The 9771-nt window shown below is 71.8% G+C and overlaps 2 protein-coding genes across 3 annotated transcripts; one reads left to right on the top strand and one right to left on the bottom strand.

The window, feature by feature from the left end:
* Window positions 1-688: 688 nt before the first annotated feature.
* On the bottom strand, window positions 689-3346 carry CFD (complement factor D). The gene is made up of 5 exons (XM_009469165.2): window positions 3179-3346; window positions 2781-2934; window positions 2390-2534; window positions 1761-2018; window positions 689-1177 (listed from the first exon to the last, which is right to left on the bottom strand). Exons 1-5 carry the CDS (start codon window positions 3243-3245, stop codon window positions 1004-1006), a joined length of 798 nt encoding a protein of 265 aa, XP_009467440.2. The 5' UTR covers window positions 3246-3346; the 3' UTR covers window positions 689-1003.
* A 2114-nt stretch (window positions 3347-5460) lies between these two features.
* Window positions 5461-9771, top strand: PLPPR3 (phospholipid phosphatase related 3). 2 transcript variants are annotated; one of them, XM_087769255.1, is made up of 8 exons: window positions 5461-5574; window positions 6173-6292; window positions 6445-6630; window positions 6837-6966; window positions 7177-7372; window positions 7451-7508; window positions 7851-8024; window positions 8136-9771. In XM_087769255.1, exons 2-8 carry the CDS (start codon window positions 6218-6220, stop codon window positions 9399-9401), a joined length of 2085 nt encoding a protein of 694 aa, XP_087625381.1. In that variant the 5' UTR covers window positions 5461-5574; window positions 6173-6217; the 3' UTR covers window positions 9402-9771. The 2 variants fall into 2 exon arrangements, with proteins under 2 accessions (XP_087625381.1, XP_087625380.1); XM_087769254.1 differs by lacking the exon at window positions 5461-5574 and having other exon boundaries at window positions 5921-6292.

Genomic DNA, 9771 nt, shown 5'->3' with positions numbered 1-9771 from the left:
AGGGCCGCAGCGGTGCCGGCCGCTCCTGGGGCTGGAGGGAGGACAGGGGCTCTGCTTAACCCCCGCCCCTCTTGAAAACGAGCTCAGGCCAAGAGCCCAGCGCCAGCGTCTCCCGGTCCAGCCCCCTTTGCCTCTCCCTGGGACAGGGAGCGAGGGTCCTGGCACGGACCCTGCCCAGCCTCGTTGCCCGCCACTTTATCAGCCATTTGCAGATTCTGTTTCAGCACAATGACCCTGCGGGAGGCCCCAGCTTCGGACCTTATCGCCCATGGCCGTGCAGCAGGATGCATCCCCTGCTGCCCCGAGGCGTGGGCGCCCGGCCGGGGGCAATGGGCTGGGGCTGCTCGGCTGCGGGGCACGGGGGTGGGAGCGGGGCCCGGAGGGGTGCTGGGGTGTCGGCGGAGTCCACGCACCCCTTGAGGAGAGCCCACGCTGGGGCAGAGCTGGGGTCGAGCGCTCACAGCGGCGAGTTTGGGGGGTCTCAGCACATGGCCAAGGCGAAGGAGGGGATGGGGCTCCCTCCAAATGCGTGGGCGGTGGGGAGTGGTGGTGGGGAGCGGAGGGGGCCCTGGCCACGCCGTCCCCACGGGCTCAGCATCTCCCCACCTCGTGCCCAGCTCCTCCCGCTGCTGCCCACACCCCCGGGGCAGGGGCTCCCCTGCAGACCCCCCCACGGCCCCGGCAGCTCTGCAGGAATCATCATCGCTTTATTGCAGCGGGTTGCGGTCAGCGTTGCGGGCGCATTCAGCAAAGCCTGTGGCTTGTGCCAGCGTGGGGGCTGTGACCCCCCGCCCTCCCCCAGCTGGGCCCTGTGCTTTGCGAGCCGGGGGCCGGGGACCCCCATCCCCTGGTTTCTTGCTGGCCAGCCCTCCTCCCGGCACGGGGGATGCTCTGCCCCGGGAGCAGGTCGGGGCAGCAGCGGCAGCCCCCAGCAGCAGCGCGGGTGCTCTGGCCGTGCTGGCAGCAGCAAGCCGTGGCGTGGAGCCGGGTCCCTGGGGACGGCTCAGCGAGCGTCTCCCTCCCTGGCCGCCGAGGCCATGACGCTGTCGATCCAGGCTGCGTACGGGGCGATGCGGGTGTAGATGGCGGGTTTCTTGTAGTTGCCGCAGACGCGGGAGCCGGCCGTGACCACCCCTTCGGCCACCCCGCTGCAGACCAGGGGGCCGCCGGAGTCTCCCTGCAGGACCAAGGCTTATCAGCACCGCCGAGGGTTTGCTGGCTGCCCCAGCCCGTCTCCCACCCCGACCCTGGAGCTGGGGGTCCCTGCCTGACCCAGGGCTCCGCGGGGGGCAGAGCTTCAGCCCCTGGGTGCTCTCAGCCACAGGTTTCACCCACAGGAGCCGTGGGTTGGGGTCAGTCCTGTCCTCCCTCGCCAGCCCTCGCTCCTCCCCTGCTCCGGCAGCCCAGATCCCGGCTCTGCTGGGATGTGGTGGGGCAGGCGGGGGGACCTCCAGCGTGGCCCCTGGCATCCTGGCAGACCCACCGGTGGGTACCCTGGGGGCACGCTGGGTTGTGCCCATGGCCTCGTCCCTGGCTCCAGGCTCACAGGAGCTGCTTTGCTGTGGCCAGCACAGGGCAAGGAGCCCCCCTCACCCTGGGGACGCAGCCCCGTCCTGCCCCGCAGCCCCACGCCCTCGCCTCTTCTGGCTGCGGGCATCCCCCCGCCCCAAACCCCGAGTGGGTCGGCAGCCCCAGCCCGTGGGTCCGGCCACGGTTCCATGTCCGGGAAAGGAGGGAGCGGGAGGCCGGGGGAGCGGTACCTTGCAGGTGTCCTTCCTGCGGGAGTCAGTGCACATCATCTTCTCGGTGACGGTGTGGTCGTGGTAGGTGCGCTGGTTGCAGATGTCACGGCTGATCACTGGCCGCTCCACCTCGTAGAGCTTGCCTGGCCGGCGGCCGCTGTGGCTGGTGGTGCCCCAGCCTGCCACCAGGCACATCGTGTCGGCCGCCACGTCTCTGTCCTCCCGCTGGAACGGCAGCACCTGCACGTGCGCGTTGAGCTCCGCTTTCTCCTCCAGCTGCCACGAAGCAAGAGGGGACCAGGGTCAGCAGGGGCTGTCTACGGCCCGGGACCCAGCGGGGCACAGCGAGCCCAGCCCTGACGCCGTGACAGCCCCAGCCTCGGCCGTGCTCCAGGCTTCACCGTTCCACCCACAGCCCCCGGCGCCGCAGCCACAAGGACCACGGGGAAGACGGAGGCATCTGGATGCAGCCCAAATGGGAGACGCGAGTTCGGTCCCACAGGACAGGGAAGGGGGCACAGAGGGGACGGAGCAGTCCCAGCCTGGCCTTGGGGGCTTCCCCCATGTCATCAGGGACCCCACGGGGTCCCAGGGGGCAGAGGGATTTGCAGGAGCAGGGAGGAGGGTCCCGGCAGCCCCAAGCCCACCTGGAGGAGGAGGAGGTCGTCCTTGTTATTGTGGATGTTGCTGCCGGGGTGGGGGATCTGGGCGCGCACCCGGTACAGGCGTTTGTGGGGCTCCGGCTCCGTCAGCGAGTGGGCGCCCAGGAGGACCTGGAAGACTTTGCCGTCCCTGGAAGAGAGGCAGCGCGTGGGGCACGCGGAGCTGGGGCTGTCGCTGCACCCAGCCACAGAAACAGGGTGCTGTGGGGTGCCAGAGAGCCCCCACTGGCTGCCGGGAGCTCCCGGGGGGTCACTGCGGGCGGGAGCAGAGCCCTGGCGCTCCAACACTGGGGTCGGGGCTAGGGAGCAGGATTTGGCCTGAGCCAGCAGCCACCCCCAGCACAGAGCAGCCCCCACGCTGACCCCCAGCACTCACATCTCCTCGGTGCAGTGGGCAGCGCTCAGCACCCACTGCTCAGCGATGAGGAAGCCCCCGCAGACGTGCTGCCCGTCCAGCTGCAGCGAGGCCATGTACGGCCTCAGGTGGGGCTTGGCCTCATAGCCCCCCAGGATCCGTCCCCGGGGCTGCCCTGTTGCAGGCGGGAGAGAGGCCGGGTTAGCCGGGCATCGCCCCAGCCAGCCCGGACGGAGCACGGGGCAGGGTCACCCCGGCAGCCCCCTCCCGGCGTCCCTGTGCCCTTCCCTGTGCGCCACGGCAGCGCCCGGCTGCGGACAGAGGCAGGAATCGGGGGGCTGGGAAGGACCCCCACCCTGTGCTGGGGATGTCGCTGCCCCAGCCTGTCCCCGTCCCGGGGTGCGGGGGGACGCGCTCACCATTCACCAGGGCCCCCAGCAGCAGCAGCAGAGCGAGGACGAGGACAGGAGCAGAACTCAACCCCATGGCTGCGGTGGAGCCCGGCGCTGCCTCTGCCCTGGCCGTGGGGTCCGTGGGCTCTGTGGGACGGACGCGGCTCAGCCGGGGCCGGGGCTGGGGCTCGCTTTTATGTCCAGCTTCGGGGCAGCAGCGGGGCAGGAAAGGGCAGCGCAGGAGGAGCCGGGGGGGTTTCCGTAGCGTGGGCCGAGTGTTTTTAAATATTCAGCTTATAAAAGGGATCAAGAGTTCCCGGCACGAACAGCGCAGGGAAGGAGGAAACAACAGCCTGTCCCAGCTGCTGGACCTGGCACCCGCTGCGGGGGATTTCTGCGCTGTTGTTTTCAAAGCCAAAACCGAATCCGGCTCTTGGCACGTGAAGGCTCCGGCACATGCGGCAGCGCCCAGGCCTGACCCCAGCACCCCCGGACCAGGAACCTCCGGCTGGCTGCCTGGGGAGGGTCGGAGGGAGCGTGGCGGTGGGTGCTGGGTGCCAGCACGGTGGGTGCCGGGTGCCAGCTCGCTGGGTGCCCGGGGCCGTGGTGCGGAGCTGAGCATCGCCGTGGGTTTGCCCTTGGGGCTGGCGAGGACGGGACAGCAGGGCCAGGACCAGCAGCACCTGGAGGGGGTCCCCATGGGAGACCCCTGCCCCGCGAGGAGCTCCTGCGAGGGCTGGGGGGCGGTGGCGGCGGCGGCGGCGGTGGCGGCAGCGGTGGCAGCCCCGGTCCCCTCTGCCTTTCTCCCTGGTGCCGCTGAGCGGAGTCACTGCCTCGGCTCCCGCCCGGGCCCTGTGTGTCCCCGCACCCCAGAGCCGCGCTCGCCCCCGTCCCCAGCGCCCCTCACCCACCGCGGGTCTGCCCCGCAGCTCGGCCGGGCTCCCGGGGCACCGGGCAAGGGGCTGGAGCCCACCCTTCTCCTCCTCCTCCTCCTCCTCCTCACGCACCACGAGCCTTCACAGCTCAGAACTGCCGGGTTGCCTTTGTCCGGCCGCGCAGACACCCCACCACCCCGAGCCATCGGCCGCCCGAGCCCCCGCGCCCGCCAGCCCCCGACCCCCAGCACCAAGGAACCCCCGGCCCCGGCCGGACAGGGACACCGGTGAGGAGGGTGCCGGGCCACGGGGGCCGGGGTGCGAGGGCGGCGAGGGGTCCCTCTGCGGGGGCGGCTTCGGCTTCCCGCTCTCTCCCGCCTGCTGGGCAGCACATGGCGGGAAGGCGTCGGACCACACGGGCGGCAGGAGAGCGGCGTGGCGTGGCCAGCGCTGGCGGTGGCCCGGTCTGGCTCAAACCGGGGATTTTCCGCAGGGAGAGCGGCTTAACCGTGGCTTCCAGGGATTCGGGATTTAGACGTTAAATACGCCGGGAGATTTCTGCCCACTTAGGGCCGAAAATGGAACAAGGGCAACGCGTGGCAGCCGGCGCCGCGGCGTGGGGCCGCGCAGAGCCCGGGCGGGACCGTGAGTGGGTGGGCGGGGGGGAGGCGAGGGGCCGAGCGTGGGGTGCAGGACATGGGCATAGGACGTGGGGGACAGGGTCGGGCTTGGTCGGGGCTGGGATCCGCTGCGAGTGTGGCGCAGCAAAGGTGGGGGAGGACAGGGCCTGGGGTGCCTCCTCCTCCGCCGAGAGGTGCTGGAAGTCCCTGGGGGAGCACAGGGAGCTGCACCCGCTTCCCCAGCCCTGAAAATGGGGAGACGCGAGGCTCCAGCTGAGGCTGGCCTCGGGCTCCATCCCCGCTGCTCCGGTGCTGGCACGGCACAAGGGTTTGTCCCCACGTCACCCCCGAGGCCCCCGGGACGCAGCGGTGCCCGTGGGGAGGGCGGGTGCCCCATGGCCCCCGTCCAGCGGGGCAGAGCTCTGCGGGGGGCTCGGGGGCCACGCACCCACGCTGCGGGAGCCCCGGCTTGGCAGCCCTGGGCTCACCCCAGCCCCGGGGCTCTGCAGAGCAGGAGGGTCCCCGGGGCGGGGTGCGACCCCACCGCCCCGCAGCACCTGGGGGGAAGGGGCGGGGGGCCCTGGGCCCCCGGTGCCTGCAGCGCGGCCGGGTGCAGCGCAGGTTCGGGGGGCAGAGCGGCGCGGGGGTCGGTCCCGCGCGCTGCCCCCGGCCCCGCCCGCCCCTTTGTCTCGCCCCCCACCCCCGGGCCCGCGGGGGCTCAGCGCCCCGGGAGGGGCCGGGAGCGGCGGGGCGGGGCGGGGCGGGGGGCGGCGGCGGCGGCGGCGGAGGAGGAGGAGGAGGCGGCGGGGGCGGAGGAAGGCGCCGCTCCCCGCGCTCGGCCGAGGCAGGAGCATCCCGGCTCCGGGGGAGCCCCGCGGCCGCCCCCGCCGCCCCCGGCCCCGCTTGGCCCCGGGGCGGCGCAGCAGAGGTGAGTGGGGGGGCGCGGGAGCACAAAGGGCCGCGCCCCCCGCCCGCCCCCCGCCCGCGGCTGCGGCCCCGCCGGGAGCGGCCGCCCTGGGGCCCGCCCGGGGAGCCCGGCTGCCCGGGAATCCCCCCGCCATTGCCCCCGAGCCCCCCCGCCGTTGCCCCCCCGCCGTTGCCCCCCCGCTGTTGCCCCCCGTTGCTCCATCCCCGTTGTCCGTCCCCCCCCCTTTGCAGCCGGGGCTCGGTGGCAGTTTCGGGGGCTGGGGCCGGGGGGTGCCCGGGGACCCTCACCCCGGCTGGGCTCTGCGGGCGGCACACCCCCTCTCCACGCCCTCCGCAGCAGCCTCGCCGCCTGTCGCGGTAGTGGCCTTCTGTCGCGACAGCCGAGCCTCCGCCCCACCTGTTGTCGCAGCCCCCGGCTCGGCCGGGCCCCCCCGGGTTGCTGGGGGTCCCCTGGGGCAGCGATGCCCGGGGGGTCCCGGCGGGGGCAGCCCCCCGGTACCGGCAGCTTCTCCCCGGTGAGCGGCAGCAGGGCGAGCGCGGGGCTGCCCGGTTCCCCCGTGGGGTCGGGAGCCGGGGGTGACGCTGCTGCCCCACGGCAGGGCGGAGGCGCAGCGCGGCGGGACCCCGGCGCCTGCCCCAGGACCATGATCCCCCCCAAGGAGAAGGCCAGGGCTCCCAAGGACAGCATGACGCTCCTGCCCTGCTTCTACTTCGTGGAGGTGGGTGTGGGGTACGTGGGGTGGGGGGCTCCTTCCCCTGGCCCTGCCCGGGCGTGGAGGGGACGGGGGCTTCGCCCCTTCCCGGCGGGGCGGCGCGATGCCAGTGCCCGTCGTACCGGGCGGCGCGGTGGTCCCGACGCTCCTGTCCCCAGCTGCCCATCGTGGCCTCCTCCATCGTGACGCTCTACTTCCTGGAGCTGACGGACCTCTTCAAGCCGGCCAAGGTGGGCTTCCAGTGCCACGACCGGGCGCTCTCCATGCCCTACGTGGAGACCAACGAGGAGCTCATCCCGCTCCTGATGCTGCTCAGCCTGGCCTTCGCCGCGCCCGCCGCCTCGGTGCGTCCCAGGGCTCGTCCCGCTGGGGGGGGAGGATGGAGCCTGCCCAGGGCAGAGCCAGGGCGTGGGGTCTTGGTGCCAGCAGCACCAGGGGACCGGTGCGGGGAGCCCGGCGGTGCCCTGCATCCGCAGGGCAGCACTGCTGACAGCCCGGACCCCCCGATCCCCGCGGGGCAGCACCCCCTGAGCTGCCGGTTCCTCCCCAGATCATGGTCGGGGAGGGCATCGTGTACTGCCTGCAGTCCAGGCTGAAGGGACGCGCCAGTGCCGAGGGCAGCATTAACGCCGGCGGCTGCAACTTCAACTCCTTCCTGCGCCGGACCGTAAGGTTTGTGGGTACGTTGTGCCGCAGCCCGGGCAGGAGCCCTGCCTGCCGCAGGGGCTGGAGGGGACGCAGGGGCACCCTGGATGCGATAGCAGGAATGCACAGCCCCACCCAGGCCGCAGCGACCGCGCTGGACCCTTCCCAGCGCCTGTGGGTGCCCCGGGGCTGGGTGGGCCTTGGGTGCCCTGTATGGGACAGGGGGTGACTCCTGCCATCCCCAGGCGTCCATGTGTTCGGGCTCTGTGCCACGGCCCTGGTGACGGACGTTATCCAGCTGGCCACCGGCTACCACGCGCCCTTCTTCCTGACCGTCTGCAAGCCCAACTACACGCTGCTGGGCACCCCCTGCGACACCAACCCCTACATCACCCAGGACATCTGCTCGGGCACGGACAAGCACGCCATCCTCTCCGCCAGGTACGTGCCGGGGGGAGACCCGTGCCGCAATGCCAACCCTCCAGCCCCATCCCAACTGTGCTCCCGTCTCCCCCGCAGGAAGACTTTCCCGTCCCAGCACGCGACGCTCTCGGCTTTTGCTGCTGTCTACGTGTCGGTGAGTTCCCGGTGCTGCCCAGCTCTCGGCCACGCATGTGCCGGCTCGGGGGCAGCACGAGCGCTGTGCCGCCGGGCAGCAGCATCCCTCTCCTGTCGGCACACAGCCTCCTGTGCACAGACAAGCTCTGCTCGATGCCCGTGTGCCCGTGTTGGGGCGTGGGTGTGTACACACCCCTGTGCGCAGCGTCTCACCCATGCACGCTCAGACACTTGCACCCAAAGCTCTCTGCATGGCCGGTGGCTGGGGAGGGGGGAGGCTGCGGTGCCGTGGTGGCAGCGGGTGCCGGTGCCATGAGCCGTGACTAACAGCCTATTCCTGCTCCATTGTCGCCACCGCCAGATGTACTTCAATTCCATCATCTCGGACAGCACCAAACTCCTCAAGCCCATCCTGGTCTTCGCCTTCGCCATCGCCGCCGGCATCTGTGGCCTGACCCAGATCACCCAGTACCGCAGCCACCCTGCCGACGTCTACGTGGGCTTCCTGATCGGCTCCGGCATTGCTGCCTACCTGGTGGGTGCTGGTCCCTGCTCTCGGGCGGCCGTGGTGGCTCAGGAGGGAAGGATGCTCAGCATGGGCCGCGGTCCCCGGGGCTGGGCTGACCCCGCGCTCCCCCTCCCGTAGGCTTACCACGCCGTCGGCAACTTCCGCGCCCCAACGGAGAGGGTCCCGGTGCCAGTGCCGGCCAAGGACGCGCTGCGGGCGCTGACGCAGCGGGGCCACGACTCCGTCTACCACCAGAACAAGTCGGTGAGCACCGATGAGCTGAACCCGCAGACACGGCTGGAGGAGGTGGCGCGGCCGGTGCCACGGGAGAAGAACTCCCTGGGCAGCCTGAAGCGGGCCAGCGTGGACGTGGACCTGCTGGCCCCCCGCAGCCCCATGGGCAAGGAGAACATGGTGACCTTCAGCAACACCCTGCCCCGTGTCAACACGCCCTCCATGGACGACCCCGCGCGGCGCCACATGACCATCCACGTCCCCGTGGACGCCTCCCGCTCCAAGCAGCTCATCACCGAGTGGAAGCAGAAGTCGCTGGAGGGCCGGAGCATGACGCTGGCGGAGGAGGCGGCGCAAGGCCGGGGCGCAGGGGATGCTGGCGAGGACGTCCCCCCCTCCCTCTACCCCACGGTGCAAGCACGCTCAGCTGAGCGGGCGGCCATGGGGCCCCGCGTCCTCATCCAGCCCCGGCCGGGCGCCTCGCAGCTGGTGCACATCCCCGAGGAGAGCCAGGCGGGCGCCGGCGTCCCGGCTGGCAGCGGGGCGGCCGTGCGGGCCAAGTGGGTGATGGTGGCGGAGAAGGGGGGGGCGCAGAGGGTGGCCAACCCGCCGCGCCTGATGCAGGTCATCGCCATGTCCAAGCAGCAGAGCATCGTCTCCGTCACCCCCAAGCACTCGGAGACCTCCTCCTCCTCCACCAGCTCCGACTCCTCCCAGTACCGCTCACCCTCCGAGCGGGACAGCTCCAGCATCATCACCATCGACGCCCACGCCCCCCACCACCCCGTCGTCCACCTCTCTGCCGGCAACGGGCCCTGGGAGTGGAAGTCGGGGCCGAAGGGGCCGGAGGTGCCAGACGCCTACGAGCTGAGCGAGATGGGGAAGGATTTCCGCGGCTTCCGCCCGGCCAAGAGCGCCGGCATCTCCCCTGGCTCCTCCGTCAGCGACATGGAGCAGGACGAGCCACGCTACGGCAGCCTGGCCGCCATCCCGGGGGCGGCGGGGGGCAGCGGGGAGCGGGGGGACGACGCCACCACCGAGGGGCTGCTGGGCACGGCCAGCCGGGAGTCCACGCTGCGGAGGAAGCCGGCTGAGAGGGATGGGCAGGTGGACAGCGAGGTGGACCACTACTACAAGAAAATGCAAGCCAGCCGGAGGTTTAAGGACTGAGGCCCTGTTGCCTTCCCCGCGCCTGGACCCCCGCTCCCCTGCCCCGGCTCAGGCGGGCTCCATAACGCTGGGGTCCCTCTTTGCTGGGGGGCATCAAGACAGGGCTGTTTTTGGCATCGGGGTGACCAAGCGGCGCGAGGACATGGCAGAGCACAGTCACGCCGGATGCTGAGCCAGCCGAGACGTGTGCGGGACCCTCCGATGTGGGACCCCGCTCCCGCCCGGGCAGCTGGGAGGGCTCGGGGCTCTGCCCCCGGCCTGCGGGGCTGCGTGGCTCCAAGCACTTTTGACTTTCTTTTTCTCTCTAACACAGGTGCTGACATTTCTGAGGGGTAATTTATTCTGGCTCTGGAAGTGTACGGGGGGGCAG

The sequence above is a fragment of the Nipponia nippon genome, unplaced genomic scaffold (assembly GCF_047370975.1).
Source record: "Nipponia nippon isolate SJK-2023a ecotype South Korea unplaced genomic scaffold, ASM4737097v1 scaffold_31, whole genome shotgun sequence".
Taxonomy (NCBI): domain Eukaryota; kingdom Metazoa; phylum Chordata; class Aves; order Pelecaniformes; family Threskiornithidae; genus Nipponia; species Nipponia nippon.
The sequence above is the reverse complement of the archived record's forward strand: the minus strand, read 5'-3'. Positions and strand labels throughout refer to the sequence as shown.